This window comes from Zerene cesonia, chromosome 22 (genome assembly GCF_012273895.1).
Source record: "Zerene cesonia ecotype Mississippi chromosome 22, Zerene_cesonia_1.1, whole genome shotgun sequence".
Classification (NCBI taxonomy): Eukaryota; Metazoa; Arthropoda; class Insecta; order Lepidoptera; family Pieridae; genus Zerene; species Zerene cesonia.
Window position 1 is genome coordinate 4,606,235 of NC_052123.1, and position 20,057 is coordinate 4,626,291.

At 34.7% G+C, this 20,057-nt stretch overlaps 2 protein-coding genes across 2 annotated transcripts in view; both read right to left on the minus strand.

Moving 5' to 3' along the window:
* The window catches only part of LOC119836131 (ribosomal protein S6 kinase alpha-5-like), an 89,489-nt gene extending 81,994 nt beyond the window's left edge, over nucleotides 1–7,495 (minus strand). The window contains exon 1 of the mRNA XM_038361387.1: nucleotides 5,848–7,495. Coding sequence (XP_038217315.1) covers nucleotides 5,848–6,472 — 625 coding nt within the window. The 5' untranslated portion in view covers nucleotides 6,473–7,495. The remainder of the gene's footprint in view (nucleotides 1–5,847) is intronic.
* A 115-nt stretch (nucleotides 7,496–7,610) lies between these two features.
* On the minus strand, nucleotides 7,611–19,529 carry LOC119836035 (CCAAT/enhancer-binding protein zeta). Its single transcript, XM_038361206.1, has 20 exons — nucleotides 19,266–19,529; nucleotides 19,020–19,131; nucleotides 18,319–18,419; nucleotides 17,565–17,652; nucleotides 17,062–17,235; nucleotides 16,588–16,697; nucleotides 16,060–16,205; nucleotides 15,345–15,480; nucleotides 14,037–14,242; nucleotides 13,225–13,495; nucleotides 12,583–12,745; nucleotides 11,968–12,155; nucleotides 11,580–11,715; nucleotides 11,002–11,178; nucleotides 10,018–10,102; nucleotides 9,476–9,591; nucleotides 9,100–9,240; nucleotides 8,781–8,849; nucleotides 8,307–8,393; nucleotides 7,611–7,965 (listed from the first exon to the last, which is right to left on the minus strand). Exons 1-20 carry the CDS (start codon nucleotides 19,422–19,424, stop codon nucleotides 7,640–7,642), a joined length of 2,991 nt encoding a protein of 996 aa, XP_038217134.1. The 5' UTR covers nucleotides 19,425–19,529; the 3' UTR covers nucleotides 7,611–7,639.
* Between the last annotated feature and the right edge of the window lie 528 nt (nucleotides 19,530–20,057).

Here is a 20,057-nt window from a genome sequence, read left to right on the forward strand (position 1 = left end):
TATAGGGCGAAGATCTTTAAATTCCTCCGGGTCATCTTTCTTGGGAATTGGAATTACCAAAGCATGACGCCACAGTTCATTATATTGGGATGGAATGAATAGGTAATACAAATAAATCGCGTTTAAAAACCGTTCAACGGTCTATAACAACGAAATCCTGTATAAGTACAGAATATCTATTATTTATATCGCATTTTTATCGCAGACCAGCCATTGACCTGATTGCGATAAAGACGGTTAATAAACCTGCTTTCCACACTCAAACACACAAACACATTATTTGATTTCGCAAGTTTCGCTTACATTTTAACTAGTAGTAAACAATCCATTACATGAGATTATAATGTCTTTTGAGTTTCAATGAATGTAATGTCAGACACCATTTTGAAAACAGACTATAATCTGTGCCATTTACCTATAGCTCATATTTTATTCTGGTACATAGCTACAGAAATGACAAGTTTCACCAAAACACGTTGAGTGGTTTTTACGTGCAAGAGTGAGAAACATACAATCCCTCCATCCTGTAAACTATTGCTTTTATAATGTAATTAGTAGGATTTTCTTTCATTTTTCTTTGTCGTGTATCATATAAGGTTGTCTGTCCATCGCTTTATCCATCATTACGTTTTGTGATTTACTTTGTAGTTTTATTTTGTTGTTACAATAAAACATTTAAATACAACAAATAAATAAATATAACAAACAAATCCATACCTCCTCTACTTATTTTGAAAATTCGGTCACCAGTATAAACATGGTGTAAACTATAAACTACACGACTTCTGCGTGAAATAAAAAGTTGTTATTTGTTTTTTATCCGTAGTCTCAGATATATTTAGGGCTTAAAATATGGTCTAAATACATAGTAAAATAATGTATGATGCATACATGTTTGGCTATCATTGCCGAGTTATATTTGTACGTAATGAGATCTCAGCTGATGATTTATCTAGATGACCTTAATACCTGGAGATAGGAAAATCATTCAAACATCTACCAATGTGTGTTTAATGGATCGATAGACTATTGTTCTTTATTTGTCCATAACCAACATAGTATAGATATAATACTTAGATAATAAGTGGTACCCCTAGTGGGGTATGGGGCAGATGGTGTACATCTGTTTCACTGATCGATTTTTTCTAGGGACAAGTAGGTGATCAGCCTTCTATGTCCTGCCAGACCGAGACTTTTTTTTTGTGCGTCCGCACCGGGAATTGAACCCAGGACCCCTTGGTTCTACGCTCACGAGTTAACCACTGTCCCAAGGAGGCGGTCATAGATAATTAGTAGGTACAGCAATTTTTTATTTAATAGTTAAAATTGTTTTAAATACGTTATTTCATTTATAATTAAGAAGGTACGATTAAAGTCAATCGAAGACGATCTTATATTTAATTAGTGTTAATTCTTGCGCCTTAATTATTTGAATTATAATTTTCCCGTCTCTGAAGGAAATCTTACGATAAACATTTCATTGTACAGATGTCATTCCTTTCATTTAAATAAAAAATGCTTATTAAATAAATGGAGAATGAAATGAAAATTACAGTACTGTCACCATTTCTAGTGGAACTTTCTAGATGATGAATATGTAGCGAGTGGAACATTTTTTCGAAGATTGTCCATTTTTTTTATTTATTTAGCGGAAATTTTATGCAGCTTATTGAATAAAGTATATATTTACAAACTTGCTTAGTCAAATTTCTTATGTAACATTTTAAAACATTTTTTCTTCAAATACATACATTTTACCAGACAACAAAATACTCATTGGTCGCACACATTATAATTATTCGAGTTTTGGAGACATGTCTACGTATTTTCGACGTAAATTTGAACCTATATTTGATGTACAATAAGAAAAATAAAAGACGATATCTAGAACAATTAACACATAGGTGTTATGATAGCATAATATTATACTTTCACAGTGATATCACTGTTCGCTGTTCTTATCTTTATAAAAAGATGATCAGCTGTCTACGCGTCAAAGAAATCGAAGCCAGAGCACAAGCAAGAGGTACCGTACCGTCCACTTTTGCAACCCGCCGCAGCCTTACGTTTATTATGTTTTCGTAGGCACGATGTCCATATTAGGGGTGGGCTATAGACCAGCTGAGCGAACTTTACGCCTCTACAAATGGATTGCCGACTTTAATTGGGAAGGGATTACGAAAGGATTGATGAGAGGAATAAAGGAACACTGGGAAGGGTAAGGAAAAGGATATAGGCCTCCGGCTCCCCCACTCACCGTATGAAACACAATATTGCTATTATTTCACGCCGGTTTTCTGTGGGGGTGTGGTACTTCCCCGGTGGGAGCTGGCCCAATTCGTACCGAAGCGAGCTCGACTCCCACAGTATTGAGTTAAACATAGATTTTAAGAAAAAAATCAAACAAGAAATGTTGTATATATTATTGTTGTTTAATTTTTTTTTCCGTAATCAGCATATTTCCACCATCAACGGGACACTCCGTATACCATGATTCAACCACGTAGTAACTGCAGTACTAGAGAAGTTTCTAGTTATATTCACCATCATGGTTGTTTATACTGTAAGAGTAAAATACAAAATATATTAAAGCTTCTAAAGGCCCTGGTGACCTCCTCACTAATTCCGGGTCTGTCACGTGGCTGTTTATACAATATTTCACAATGATATCGACGCTTTTTCACACTTTCTTTGTATATGACTCCGCTATCTGGTCAAATCAACCGTTCCGTTAATAGCCTATTCAGATATATTATCGTTTAATCAACTTCTCTAAAATTGTGCACTGTTTTTTTATTAAACAGTACGGCTGCAGAACATTCAGGCAGTTAATGAAATGGCGCTGTTTAATATTGAACTAAGTTATTATTTTGACGGTAGATTTAACGATACAGAAAGTATTGACGAAGGAATAAAGGAATGAACTGGGAAGGGAGGCAAAAGGATACGGACCTCCAGCTCTCACAACCACCGTACCAAACACAGTGACATCCTCATGTTTCTATTTCACGCTGGTCTTCTGTGGTGGTTATTCCAGTTGTCCAGTTATCTACGTACCAAATTTCATTGCAATCAGTTCAGCAGTTTTTGCGTGAAAGAGCAACAAACACACACACATCCTTACAAACTTTCGAATTTATAATATTAGTAGGATAGTAGGATAGGATTAGTAGGAAAGTAAAAATATGGCAGACAATTAGCAATATGATGTAATTTCTGTAAAATAAACAGTTAGTTATAGTTATAAACTTACTAATAATTATAATCTCGTCTGTATAACAAACGTTATTATGCATTAGAACAGATTAGAACAATAATTATTTACATATTATATTCTGTCTTCAACAAATGATGCATATGTCGCAGCCAACAGGTAAAACCCTTTTAAGGTATATATAATGTAAAATTAAAAAAAAAATGAAATGGTGAATCGATATAATTTCATTACTAAGGTTAGGGGCAAGGATCAAGAGCTTAAAATCGTGTACAGCAATTTATTTGTTATTTTGATTAATCTGATCTTGATTACAGCATGTATTGACATACAAAAATAAACGAGAAATGTCATACTTCCTTAGTTCAACAGTCGAAACTCGACGTTGTGGTTAAATGATGGGTTGGGTGACTCAAAAGAATTGCGATTCCAAGAATAGTATCGATTCTGCGGCATTTTGTCACGTCATAGGCGTTAATTCAAACAAATTAAAAACCTAAGTTATGTAATAATGTCATTTAAATTGTACGAGTAAGGCAAAATAAAATAAACCGTTATTGAAATTTCAAAAGGGATTTTCAAGCATTTTTCAAATAATATTTGACACACGAGGGTCTTTGATTTTCTGTCCTTAGTTGATTCGCATAGAAGATTAAAAAAATATTATACTAATTAAAATATAATTTTTTTTTAATTTAAAATGTAGTGATGTGTGATGTCGATATTTATTTACCGATATATTTATCAGGTTATCGTTTTTATAAAATAAGAAATCTAGACAGACTTCGTATACTTTTTGATACCTTCTTTGGCCTTTGGGTGCAGGTTCGATTACCATGAGAGGAAAAAATTATGTGGTGAACGTTGCTTCACCAGAGAAATAAGTGAATTTACTCACTTTTGTATGACATGAATGTAGGTGCTTAAGTATTAATAATTTGTGAATCGTTCTGTAATAGCTGTTTCTACCGCTGATGTATCGTACTAAATTAAAAGACATTTTATCAATTACTTGCTGCGACCTTCGAACGAACCCACGAAATATAGCAAGTGTTTATATAGCACATGTCTTACTCTGATGTTTTAGCTATATTATTGTAAAGTTTCATTAAAATACACTCAGAAGTTTTTACGTTAAGGAGTAACAAACATCCATCCATCCATACTTACCAACTTTTACATTTATTATGTTAAATTTTAAATTTAAATTACTAGGCTACTGTTTTATAAGGAAACAACCTTCAAAGTGAAGCAAAAGAATCTATCACATTTGCACCAAAACCCAAAACACGATGCTAATATAAGATCGAGGACAACAATTAAAATCGAATACGTGTAACATTTTTGTGCCTCATTACACGAATAAAGGTAGCTCATAACGCAATTTGCAATGTATGTAGGTCTCCGTCTATTCCGGTCAAGGTTTAGACCTTGTTACGATATATTTCAATGTCCTAACGCTTGCAGGGGAGTCTTCCTAGTCTGTTTGATCGTCAATGTATCTCACGATTAACTGTCGGAGAAAGTACCTCAACCATAATAATCAAAGCAGCTTCCTTGATGTTTCTTTTTTTAAATATTGTTGTATATGGTGTTTTTTAAATATTGTTGAATTGTGGAAGATGGCAATCATATGTCTCCTAAGATAAAAAGTAGTGAATGTTGGAATTGATTGAAGAAATTCACAATCGGTTTCTTCAAAAAATTCAGATATTCCGAAACGCAAAAGCCTTTCTTATTGCAGAAGTTAGAAGTTTTCCTCCACTTGGGTTTATTATTACTTATTAGTTCGCAATTTAAGGCCACAATCGCATAATTACTTATACGCTGTGTTTACGTGAATAATAAATAAGTAATTTGCGTTTCATTGTCGGTAGCTAAATATAAATACAGATAAGGTTATATGTTTGTATATCTGCTCTGTAATGATTAGTATTCATTATTAAAAAGGTTTATTGCAAGGTTTGTTTAAAAAAAATACATTGTATGTAGTTATATAAAATGTTCTTAAGGAGTTCAGGAAAGAAAGGACGTCTGCGTCCCACACAGTTTCGAATTGAATACGGCGAAAATATACAATTTATTTATTCATGATAAAAATCACATTCCAATTTCCGGCTGTATCGGAAATTTTTCTTTGCTTAATTTTGAACCAACTTAAAAAGAGAGATAATAAATTCTTTATTTTTGTTTGTTATCTGATAGCTTTTTGATGGGATAACCGATTTTTATTATTCCTTTTTTTATTGGAAAGCTGGTTCCAATTTAAAAAAAGACCACATGAGAGGTCCTATTTAAATTTGGTCTAGTTATAATCATTTGGAGGCGGTGTAGTTTTTTGTTAGAAATTATGATTTAAAAGTCATACTATGATATACTTAACTATGGATTATATGAAATTAACAACATTTCGTAGATTTCGAAACTACAATGCAAGTGGAAAATAAAGAACATTCAATTATTTATATACTCTATGGTTCATACGCCAAAGTACAAATTTAGAATACTCGTATCGCCGCGCCGGTCGCTGTACCTTGATATCGCCTGAAGAAACAAACACAATGAAACAACAATAACACATACAAGTATTATATTACAGAATTTATTAGATATTACAAAACGGAGATACTTACCATAGCCTATTTCGTGTCGAACGGTGTTAGCCTTCACTATAACCGGTGTCTCTTTGAACGCTACGCCCGTTTCCTTTTCATTACTCTCGTCTTTAAAATATTCCTCGAAAGTATTCTTATTAAAGAAATTGAAATCAATCGCCGCGCGTTTCATTGTTGGTGTAGCGCTGTTTGTTAAATCTACCTCAAATTGTAGCATTTTTGCCGGCGACATCACATCCAAAGGTGATGGTTTCACAAAGCCATCGTTTTCTTTCGTAGCCAGCGAAAGTTTGAGTACATTGGCTTGCTTCGGACTTTCTTGTATGTCATCTTTACGCTTTGGGGTCTCCGCAATTGCTGGAGATTGGTTTGAGCATTGTGAATCTGTTTCTAGTGTGGGTGATTGCTTTTTAAACGGTATGACGGGCGGTGAAGGTGTATTAATGTTTGAGTCAGGTTTTACGCTATCAATTGATACGTCCCTGTCCCCAATTGTTACATTTTCACCGATATCAGTTATATAATCTAAGCTCATACGAAATGTGTCGTCGGGCAAGTCTAACTGTTCCGATATAAAAAGTTGATTCGAACTCGTCGAATCGCTTCTAGGTATTTCTGGATTTTCCTTAATAGGTGATTCCATGTTTAATGTTTATAAAATGCTGAAAATATTGTTTTATAGCATTCATAAGATGTTTAGATGTCCTTGAAATTATCTAACTGATCGATAAGCGAATTCTACATCACTGCTCGTTCACGCAAACATGCGCAAAGCAATCTTTGTCTGTGTGTGTTGTTAGCTGTCAAACGAGTTTAAGCGGCTGTTTTTCCGTAGAATTACTCGACTCTATAATGACAGATAGTAACCCAATTGTACTGTATTTCTATAAGTCTACAATTAGAAACTACGAAACTCGTGCATCGCTATTGTTGAACGAAAATTATTATCGCGCCATAGGTACCTATCTATAAATAGAATAGTATTATCGTCACTTGCACTGATTTTGCCCGCTCTTTTTGTTCGTTCACTGCCACTGTTGTTTATAATTACGTCCAATAGTGTCAACACCTCACAACAACGCTCACACCGTGTAATCCGTGTGTTTATTTTGTGTAAATGTGTTTTATTCAACGTTTCCACCGCGAGATACGACGCCGTACCGCGCTCCCAAAGACGACTGCATGACGTACGAATGTCAACAAACAAGAATCGGCGCGAAGCAAGTTTAGAATTTCTGTAAAAATAGCTGGTGAAACTAATAAGGTATAACAGAATAATTAGAAGAATAGGCTAAATCATTCCTTTACTTTAGTAACCACAACAGATAATAGCTCGTTTCGATAAATTCTTTTAATTTGAAAACATACATGTTGGCGCGTTTTCCCATTATGACAACTTGTTAGGTGCACTATACTAGCTGTCAAACGTTTCTGTACAAATAAATTTTAACTCTATGCTAAGGGTATACGAGCTCATTTTGCATATAAACAAATGTAGACGGTGGGCAGCGCCATTGTGTTAAGGAATAATATGTCAAGGTCAATACAGTACCGGGTTTAGAATTAGTTTAGGACACAATTATTTAATAAGAACTTTAAACATTGTAATGACATTGGTTAATGCTATTTGATATAACATCATGTAATCTATTTAAAATAGGGAATTTTACTGTAATTAATAGACTTATCTTCTTTTTCACACGTAGAAAGTTATTTATATTTTACTTATTTTTAGGCTATATCATGTATTTGTAAAAAACATTAAAACAGCATGTACATTTTAGCAAATGTTTATTAAAGAAATAAGCGTTTATTTAAACTTTTTTTTCTTGCCACCAGCACCATCTGTCGGGCCAGATTTTCGTTTCCCGCCTTTTTTCCTGTCCGCCATTTTGTGAGAATTTGCATTTTGTTTTTTGTTAAACTTATTTTTCCCGCCTTTCTTGCCGAGAATAGTTTTATTGTATCCCTTGATCCACCGGTCGCGTTTTTCCTCCCAAGCTAGTTGTTTTATGCTTGCGTTGTCCTTATTTGAGACAGCTTGACTAGAGCCTTGTTTCTTATTAGTTGCTGTATCTTCGAGGAGGGTTGAGAATTCTTCTGCTGATGCGAATAGTGAGCTGATATCGTCACCTCCTAAAACAAAATGCAGGTGAGAACTGAGAACTCTTCCAAGTTTGATTTGTACTAGAAAAAGTAACTTTACACTGGATTATCGTCATAGATTGTGAATACCCTTTCATGTTTTTGTTCGATTTTGGCATTGTGTTGGTATATAATGCCTTTATAGACCTATAGAGACATTTACTTAATTGCTTAACCAACCATTTGATTATATAATTCTATAGAAAATAGTACACATTTGTCGTATTAGTATGAGAGCTGTAATAAAAATAACGAAAATGCACTATCTGAATTACTACATGTGTAGAGAATTGAAATAAATTCACTTTATTCAAGTTATAAACACATATTACCTTTCAATTTAAATTTCTTATTCTTTGCAGATTTCTTGCCTGGTACATCTATGACATCTTCATCATCACTACCTTCTAGTTGTAATTCTATAATAAAACAATTTATCAAATATAATGTGTAGTATATTAACAAAAGCCGAAACCAGCATTGGCGGAACTAGACCAATTAATGGCAACAATCGGAAGTATCAGCTTTTAAATAAAATCAGAATCCTTAATATATGTTCTTACAGTCGAAAGGTAACAAACCAAAAAGGGGAATTGTTATTTAGGAACTCCTTATAGACAGTGTTATATTATCGTTAAAAAACATTAATCTACTCATAAAAACATTAATTTTTTTTTGTAAACCTATATGTCTACCACAAGCAAAGATGGGGCGGACCATTAGTTGTAAAAACAACACAGCTACATATTCATTCAAATGAGTATATATGTAAACTTTCAATGTATGTTGAATAACTAAATAATTACCATCATCTTCACCAGATAGTTGTGGTTCATCATCATCACCAGATATATCCAATTCACCATCACTTCCACCTAAAACAAATTATTTGTGTTTATATTGAGAAGGAGTACAGAATTCTAGTTTTTTTAACCCGCTTTTATCTTCACATGTATATTTGTATTTATCCAACTTTAGACTCCATTTTGACACACTTTAAAGAGACAATTTCGTTGATTCTATTCTTAAAAACATGTTTTTTAATATTTAACTATGTTTTTTATTAATGGATGAGAAGATCTGATGAGAAGAATTGTGATTTCAACTTAGTCACAATTCACTTACCAGCTTGAGCTGCTTCATCATCATCATCATCATCATCATCACCGGCCATCTCTTCATCGCTGCTTTCATCACCTTTCTTTTTCGGTTTTGTCTGTTTGGTTGCTTGCACTTCAGCCAGAAAGTCGAGTTCTTCATCTGATTCTAAAAGGAACGAATTTTGTTATTTTTTTATTTAAACACATCAATTAAACCATCATAAACTATTACTTATTGCACGTGTGTTACAACTTGCAAGCGTATGCGTGTAAGTGAATGTGTGTGTGTGTACGTACGCACTTGTATTATTGGATTTATGCGTGTGTGTGTGTATATATATGTGCTTATAGTATGTTCACATTAGTGTATCGGTGTATGACTCTTTTTGTATTCATCGTACCTTCCTTCCTTGTCCCCGTGACAGTGTCCAAGTACTGCTCGAAGTCCTCGCTCGTGACGGACTCGTTATCACTCTCGTCATCTGAATTGGACGTAGTGCGACGCTTTTGTAGAAACCTGCGTTTTGTTTAAACAGACATAATGTACATTTATCTTAGTAATTACTTGTGTTTGATTTTATGCGAGTATTTCATTACATTTACAAATGAAAGACTTCAACGGATTTTGAACGCGATGAGTGAATCTCCCGTTTATATGAGGTTTATTTAACGTTTTGTAAATCAGATTATTTTTTATTAACTTTACCTTATATAAATAAATGTATTTTCTTTCTTTCTTTCTTTCTATTTATTGATTAAATTATTTAACGCGACGTTTCGAACACTTGAAAAGTGTGCGAGAGTGGTTATGGGGAGACTAAGGACGTCGGGTTAAAAAAAAAAAAATCTTATATATATACAAACATACAGGTGAAGCTGATTTAACCAGATTATTGAGAAGAAATTAATAAAGAACAATCAAGTTAACACAAACAATACTCACTCATACAAGAATTTCTCATCAACAGGTATCCTTGATATATCTTCATTTAGATACGACGCCGAGTTGACCGGTATACTCTTTATACCTATAGGCATAAAAAAAATTAAAGTCAAACTTAAACATTTATTCATTAAACTAGACTTCCTATAGAAGCTCTTTTGAATCGTCATAATACACAGTTATAACATTTACAAAAAAACATTAAGAAGAGCCCTCATTGCGTTATTATTGCGTTCGTATCGAAATTATTATGATCTATAATTGCAAAGAAATATAAAACACTAGCTTTTCGGCTGCGTGGTAAAGAAAAAAATAGACTGTGTCGAGGTTTTTGTTATATTTCCCGTTCACATGAGATTTCCATGGTAACAATCCTATGTTCATTTTAGGATTTGAAACTATTTCTATAGCAATTTTCATCTAAATCTGTTCGCTGGTTTGGGTGTGATGAAGACGGATAGTGACAGTTACTTTTGTACTTATATAAAACTGGCAGATCCAGTAAACGCTGTTCTGCCTTACTCTTATCATTTAAGTGTATGAAAAGTAGGTGTTGGCCTATTCTCAGACCAACTTTCGACCAATTCTCAGACAACATTGTTCGGATGTTAGTGCCTTAATAACGCTGAAAGTACTGAACGAATTTTGATGTAATTTGGTATACAGACAGGGTATGAGCTGACTTGTGTGATAGGATACTTTTTGTCCCGATTGGTGCATTTAACCCTTGGAATAACACAATAAGAGGAATCTTGATATCCGGCCGGAGCCGGGACGAGTGTCTAGTTTTCTATATGTATAGAGAAAAAAGACATGAAAACATACCTATAACCAAATAATCATTTCCAGCTGCGAATTTCGGATAACCCCTTCACTTTATCAACTCGTTTCTCCACTTGAGCCAATTATTATTCTCAATAATTAACTTTAATTTATTTATACACTTACACACTAAAAAACTTTGTGCGACACTTAAAAACACACCTTTAGCCAAATAATTCTTTCGGACCGCGAATTTCGGATGCGACCCTTTGACTTTCTTCACTTGCCCGTCCTCCTGCCCGTCGGCGCGTTGCTTTGGGTTCTTGAACACGAAACGGTCCAAGAATCGAATCCCGGAGAAGTCTTTTAGCGGATCGCCGCTGTACTGGATTATTTGGTCTGTAATGGACGAAATGGTATTTGAATATAATTATATCAATGTATATAAATTAATATTTTATGAAAGGTTAATTGTGGGAGTAGAGCACGCTTCGGCACGAATTGGGCCAGCTCGCACCGGGGAAGTACCACACCCCCACAGAAGATCGGCGTGACATAGTAACGTGCTATTGTGTAATGTTCGGTGAGTGGGGGAGCCGGAGGCCCGTTTCCTTTTCCTCATCCCAATCCATCTTTCGAGTTCTTTCCTTATCCCTTAAAAGCGGGCAGCGCATTTACAGAGGCACTACCCCTGCCCTGAATTTTCATGTGCGTTGGTGATCGATTACCATCTGGCTAACCACCAGTTCATTTGTCCGCTATGACACAAAAAAAAACTTCATCAAAGCTATTATACTCACTGTTTAACAGCTTCTCAGCAAACATCTTGACTGTGGGGTGGAAGTGAGATGCGAGGGGCAGCAGTTCAAAGTATGCACTACAAGTCGCCCCCGCAAACGCGGGGTTGCGGGCCATGGGGTTGTATTCTGATAGTACCTAGAATAATGTAATTTTTTGTTTTTTTTTAAAAGAGAATTCCTAGAGTACGGTTCAGGCGCCGTTTGTAAATCTTTCTCCTGGTGTATTAATTTTATTTTTTTATTACATATTAAAATCCCTCTATAAAATTACTTGATGTTTTAATTCATAATTCTTTTCTGCAAAAGGGATCCCCAACCCTCAAGTGTTTACTTACCTTTAACTACATTTCGACAAACACTATCCCCCCTCACTAACCATCCAACTCACCTTTTGCATATTGAGTGTCTTCTTAAGTTGTATCTTGGTGTCCATCTCCTTATCCCCCTCCGGTTCCCCCCCCTCCGGTTTCACTCGCGCGTGGTACCATCCGCTTACGGCTGACGCGTGGCGTCTTCTGGGCTTTATGTTACCGTCTTCGTCTATTTTCAAGTCTACATAGGTTTCTTCTTCATCGTCTGAAAGTTAACGGATCGAAAGTAAGTTGTATGCCAATTGGTTGAAGGGTGTCGTGAAGGTGAAACAATTTAACAGGCTTATATTAGCTTCACCCGTATGTTTGTATATAACCGGCTCCTTTAGACTCGATATTGACCCACTTTATACGGACAGATTTAATTAAAACTTTGTACACTTATCAAGGTTCGGTGACCCTACAATTATTTCATGCGTTTATCTTATTATCCAGATTAGGATCGCCAGGATTAAATAATTTTCTTACATATACTCTGCACAAGAGTAAGTGAGACAATAAAGTTTATTCTGTCATTAAAGTGCGTAATTTTTTCAAACCACATATTTTAAAAGTATCTTTACAATTTATTATAAGTAACTAAATCACTAAAACACACAAACATGTTTTTTAAATTAGGAAATAAAACTTACCCATCAAAAGATCTTTCTTATCTCCCTTCAATAGATCAATTTTCTTATACTCTTTCTCCTCTTGGACGGTCTCTTCTACACTCGTGTCATTTATGTTGTTTTCCGTCTCAGACGTCTGTGAATTCTCTGCGTCCACGTCTTGAATCTCTGTTTCTTTTGTTTCCTTTGGAAGTAAACAGATCTTCTATTAGGTACATCATTATTTTGTGATGTCACACATAATAGAAAATTTGTCAGTTTAGGTGGAAAACTTTGCGAACCTTCCTAAAGTACTACTTTGTGGTAGTATATGTAAATTATATTGTCTGTCTGTAATTTGAATTCTAATATATGCACGTGCAAATGAAGCTGCGGGGAAACGCTCGTCTTATCTAATCATTTTTATGCGTATTCCTTTTCCTTACACACAAATTAACCAATACGACAAATATTATTAAAAAAAAATTAAACGGCTTTCAAATTGTTATAACTAGGGCAAATTCAAATCATTCAATCATTCTTCCACAAGCAACAGCCTTTGAATATAAAACTTATCATCAAAATCGATTCAGTTAAAAGCTGTAAGATTACAAACACACACAAAATAAATACATTTGAATTGAGAACCTCCTAAGTTTTTTAAGCCGGTTAAAATTTACCAACCTCCTTAACCTCCCGCTTAGCCCACACCAGCTTGACGGCGTCTCTCTTCGCGCCGTCCTTGAGCACTTGCGAGATGAGGAACAGCATCCCGCAGGCCTGCGCGGGCGCGGCGTGCGCGCACAGCTGCAGCAGCCGCTTCACGAACGCGACCACGCGCTCTATGTTGCTGTCCTGCTTCAGCGACTTGTACACGAGCGAGAAGAACAGCGCCGAGTGGGCGGTGCTGAACATCTCCGCGTTCGTCAGCTTCCGGTACAGCGCCGTGTAGTATCTGAAAATGGAAATTGGTACTAGCTTATGAATCTTTGCATTAATGAGATCTCTCTCCGAATCTTCACTGATAACTCCATATTTGTTCAAAAATTATACTACCATTTTATTTGCCAGTGAAAAGGGGGGGGGGGGGATCAAAACCTTTGTGACGTCACATGTTATGATAAGATATTTAAAATTAACGAACTCGAACTAACAATGGAAACTGTTTTCTTTTAAGGTACCTGCTTAAAATTGAAACTGTGCGACGTCACATGAGGGGGCAGGGGCTCCTTATAATGTGACTGTGTGTGACGAGTAATACGGGGAGTGAGGGCTCGTGTAATTTATGGATGGCTGCAAATACTCAGAAAACTATGACCTCCACACAGTAACATAGAGCCAGGTAGAGGCAGGTAGAGACAGGTAGAGGCAGGTAGAGCCAGCTAGAGACAGGTAAAGCCAGCTAGAGACAGGTAGAGCCAGCTAGAGACAGGTAGAGCCAGCTAGAGACAGGTAGAGCCACGTAGAGGCATGTAGAGCCACCAGTAAGAGCTCACCTATCCGCCCCGCTCTTGGACGACCCGCTGACGTGGTAGAGCAGGGCGAGCGCGTGTATGGCAACATTGAAGCCGGCGAGGTGCACCAGCTTGTGTATCGCGTCCACGTGCGCGGCAGCGTCCGTCAGTCGGTCCGCGTCCGCGAACGGGTACGCACGCTTCACGCCCGTCAATATAGCTGACATCAGCCGGGAGTCGATTTCGCCCTGGAAAATTCATCTCATCTCATCATTTTATTATACAAATACTAGCTGACCCGGCAAACGCTTTTCTGCCTTAGTCTTATCATTTAGGGGTGTAAAAACTAGATGTTGGCCGATTCTCAGACATACCCAATATGCGCACAATAAAAAAAAGGTGTGTGTGCGATTCACACACGATAGAAGTGAAACTTCAGTAAATCGACAAAAGAATGAGATGAATATATATAAATTATAAAATAATATGTCTGTTTCATTATTTGCCGGCTTCATTCTACACATTTTTGTATTTGTGTCTTTTACCTGTGGTTTTTCCGTTGCATCAGGTTTGAAATCACAATAATTCTATAGAAGTTTCACTTCAAAAATTTCGAAAGAATCGGTCCAGTCGTTTCGAAGGAGTTTGGTAGCTATAATTTTGACAAGGGTATTTTATATATAAGACATTTTACTTATTGATTCAAGTAACAAAGATGCATTTCGTTAATAATAACTAATTATTAAAAACTATGTAAATATATGGTTCAGATACACTTATTGTAATAAAATTCAGGTATAGTCACTGACAGACTAACATATATTCTAATTTCTAGTAAAGTTATACAGGTGGCGCTAGTTTGTACACAGACGATATTTTGGTACCACAGATACACAAAAATTTAGCAAATTGCATTTGTTGTATTGGGGTCAATAAAAATCAGAGCTGAGGCGTTATGCCTCAGGTTTCCTGAGTGGCGTTTTTGGTCCACGCACAAGGGTATGCCTAGCTGTTAAATTTAGTTTTTGTGCTTCTCTGATTTATTTTCTTCTGTTGTTCTCTATTATGTACTGCAATGTGTGCATTAACATAAATGATTTCTTCTTCCTTCTTTCTATTCATACGAGTATAATATTAAATTGTATTCTGACAAAAACCACTTGTAATTAATGCTTAATGCTATTTAAATTAAAAAATTTCTCGAAGGAAGTTTATAGTTTCGAACATTATAATCTGGATTTTCATACTCCCTCCATATAGTGTATTACTATGAATGTATATTAAGGCATTTATATAAATAGATATTTCATTACTTATCTGTTGGTATTAAAAAACATTGAAACGACTAACCTTTTTAATAGACGCCTTGAAGAATGAGAAATAAATCCTTATGAGACCTTCCGCTATCTTCGAATCGTCTTTGCCAAGATAGAATTGGTTCAGAAAACATATGCCGTAATATTGCGCACGCGGCGATATGTTTGCACTGAAAATATAGATAAGTATTATTTTTTATTTTCAGTTATGTGCTCACCACTTACTAAGATATTTTTTATAATAATTATACTTTACAGAAACTAAAACTGAACTCGCTTTAATAACAGAATCAACTAAATTATTTCACTTGCTCCTTTCCATTCAGAGTATATGTAAGAAAATTGTTTATATAGTATACATTATATAATTTCTTGAGTATTTTTAATATGTATAGTAGTATATTTTAGCTTACTAACTTAAGTAATTATACTTTATTGTCATTAATCCTACTATCCTAGCAATATTACAAATGCGAAAGTTTGTAAGGATGTGTGTGTGTTTGTTGCTCTTTCACGCAAAAACTACTGAACCGATTGTAATGAAATTTGGTACGTACACAGCTGGATAACTGGAATAACACAATAACAACATTTTTAAGCCGATATTCCTACGGGATACGGACTTACGCGGGTGAAACCGCGGGGTGCAGCTAGTCGTTTAAAGTGGGGCAAAATTGAGTCTGAAGGATTCAGTTACTAACATATAGGTGAAGCTAATAAAAGCCTTTTAAAATAGATCAACATCTCACCGAAACAGCATCTTTTCTATCTCAGCAAGAACCACATTCTTCATGTTCGGATGGTTGAAAAGCAGTTGGCACAAATGATAGATCACTTTCGATGCGACTGCTTGCGACGGATCACCGAGTTTGTTGATTATATTGTTTAGTAACATCTAAAAATAAATGTTTAGTGATATACTTTTGTTTTTCATAACAGAAATTTAAAATCAATACAAATTAAAGTAATTTCCAAATAAATTAATTTTGAATGAGGGTATTTGTAAAGTTTATAGATGACATCATAAATACATATAGCCCACACAAATTGCGATATTACAATTAACAAAAATAAACATTTTTACATTAAATTAGTTAAAGACCAATTCAATTGTCTAATATATAGAACATTGGCTTTGAAATTGTTGCCTTAAAAATTATTGAAGTCTATTCTTTCTAAACATAAGCTCAGACAATCAGTTTTGAATTTTATTAATTACTAGACTCTAAATCATTTAATTTTCACTTTAAACAGGATGATAGTAAAGCATAAATCACCTTTTCTCTCTCTGGATGGTGCATAAGCAAATATGACATAGCGCTGACAGCTTTCTCTTTGTTTGCTTCCACTGAATCGTGAGCGAATTTGTTTAACGCTTCCACATATGCTGCAAAATATTAAAATCATTATTTATGCCATAGTCGACAAGGGAGCTAGTGGGTCGCCTGATGGTTTTTTTTTTTTGTTTTTGGTAAGCACTACCACCGCCTATAAACATTAAGAGAGACATGATTGGATTGCCGATTTTAAAGTGTGAGATACAAAAAGGATTAATGAGGTAAATGAAAGAAAGATTTGGAAAGGGTAAGGAAAAAGCATATGGGCCTCCAGCTCCCCCACTCACCCAATGAAACACGGTAACTACGCCACGCCGGTTTTCTGTGGGGGTGTCGAAGCGTGTTCAACACACATAAAAATATATGATTATTATCATCTTTCAATATTAATATTATTTAAACAAGAACACATACTGCCATATAACTCTTTCAACTGGTCCTCGAAGAACCACAGTTTAAGTATATTCCGTCTTGTTTGTTTGTTGCCAGATGTCATTTCGTCTAAATGGCCAAGCGCGTGTTGCTCGAATGTACGCAACTTCGTGTCTGGTATCAGAAGATCAGATATCATGAGTTCTGATAGAGCATCTGAAATGATGTATACAAAGTATTAGAGTAATATCTTTTATGTGGTACTGTGTTGCATGCTTTTGGCTGTAATAAAATGGGAGTACAATCTGTGGTTGATGATAAAAGAAACTGAAAAATTTAAGAGACTAGAAATAATTTTATTTATATGAGCAGATTGTGCCTAACTCCAACCTACAATGCAATCTTAGCAATTAAATTTCACACCAGTTTAAGGTTTAAATTTTGGCATCAATGTAATAGCTTTTTAAATATATTATCTGTAATATAAATTGCATACTACAAATTGAATCAATTGATTAGCAACATCAATGTATGAACAAACTTACCAATGATAACAATACCATCTTTTTTCTTAGCTGGTTTTACATTATTGACCAAATTTCTCAATGCCGTTAAATTGTATACTGGGTTATCCTGGAAACATTAAGCTACAATGTCATATTTTTCATTTGTTATAGTTTTACAGGATCTTACATAAAGAACTAGTTGTCAAACAGAAAAGAATAAAAAAGAAATAGAAGAATGAAGAGATTGAAGAATTTTTGGAATCCTTCTATTACTTTGAGAAATTATTAGCGCCTCGTAACAAAAAGACAAACTCATCAGTTTTGTATTAAAATTTATATCGCAAAAGCAAACACAGGATAGAATATTATAAACTAGCTTACTGCTCATAACTTCACCCTCATGATCTTAGCAAATTAATAGTTCTGATATAACAAGCAACATTTTAAATACAACACCATCTATTGGAATTTATTTAAAAGTGATTCAAAAGAGCATCATAAAAGATCTCACGGGGATGAGATGTTCCACCATAGCAAAGAGAAGTCTATATCACTCTTTAGCTCCCTAACTATCCCCACACACAAAAATCATATAATAAAACTGTGAAAGTAGAACAAACAAACACACTTACACATTTATATTATTATAATTCAGGATTTTTTGTGAGGCAGATTTGTAGCTACATCATTCTTTGAAAGGGATACCAACATATTATTATACTATGAGGCCAAAATTTAAAAAGAATGCTTCAAAAGCAAAAAATAAAAGGTTTCTGTTTAAACATTTCTATACCTGTACAAGTATGGTGGCAGCCGCTACTCTGTCTCCGATAGTACCTTTATTGAGCAAGGTTCTTGCCCACTGGTGATCTGAAGAGCCACTTTTGCTTGTCTCTAGAAAATTAATTAATTACATTAAAATATAATCTGATTCAGGTATCATTTATGTATCAATCAGTTTGTAATTATAGTAAAATGTATATAATTTTTGCTAAAGATATCATTTATGACAGGTTTAATTAGTGGTAAGGGTTCATATTCATATGGTCACAGCATGGAACTTACTACATAACGCAACTTTATTATAAATTAGATTTAAATTTAAAAAACCAGCTCATACTTGAAACAACATAGTCCTATTAATATTATAAATGCACAAAAGCTTCTGAACCGGTTGCAATGAAAATTGGTACGTAGATAGATGGACAATTGGAATAACATAGGCAACTTTTTATCCCAATATTCCGACGGGATACGGACATACGCGGGTGAAACCACGGGGCGCAGCTAGTGTTCTAATAGTTGTGTCCAACATTTTGTGGATACACTTCTTTGACTAATGTTCATCAAATAGCTAAGAACAACTGCAAGGAACTTACTTTCAAATAAAACCCTCATCAGTATTGGTCTATCCAGTTGAGACTTAGGATATAATACAGACGTATATCACCCCTCGTTTTGGGTCAGGGGTTAAAAATAAAACGATCTACTTACTTGTTTCATAAGCTAATGTGTCCCCATGCAATGCACTGTTTGCTTCTATCCTAAATTCCTCGACTTCCGTATGGGACGGCTGTTTACTTATTATAGATGGCTCTTCAGGCATCTAAGGAACAAAATCTGAATTAAAGTAGGAGAAACATATTGTTATTATATTAACCATCTAAACTTCAGTTTTATATAGGTTTGGAAAGTAGCCTATTGATAAAACTATGAAGTTCAATTTTGTGATTTTTTTACCTGTTGATACCATTTCTTTTTCTCTCCATATTCAAGATTTTCAGCAAAATTCTTGGCTATCCCATAACCTTTCTTTTGATCTGCATTTTTGTCGACTTTACCGAAGTTTGTGTAGGCTTCGTCTACTAAAATGTTTTCTTCAAACCTTATATGCTTCATCTTGTTATTTAATTATGTTTCAGTCATATCATGTACTTTTTATTTATTACAATAACAAACACACGTGAAATGTTTAATTTCACGTTGAGAAGTGACAGCAAAGACTAGTACAATAATTGAGTGACAGTGACAGTAGGTTTGACGTCTGGGCATTGGCAACGCAGTACTGCCATTAATTAAAATGTTGATTAATTTATAACGTCAATTTATCTGTATAAGATAACGAAGGATTATTAAGCCTATACCACGAATAGATTGACTAAACATTCATAGATTATACACTTATATATAAACATTTATTAAGCGTAAAAGCCTGAAATAATATACCAATAAACCGATATACATGGACAACATACATACAATTATGTATGTGGATGCACTTTTCGAATTTATTTACATTACCCATTACTTTTTGTAAAAGTTTATTGTTAGGATTCACATGCACATTTTTCCTAGGTTTTCCTAGGTACTTGCTAAAGAAATCAAATAATCATCTGGTCCTATATTTTGATATAGCTACACATTCAATTGAGGTGTGTCACTGTCGCTGCTCATCTCAACACAGCAAGTACAAACTAAATGAAACGCTAAGCTGCTTGCGTTAAGGGTCTTTTCTCTATTTTTTCCACAATA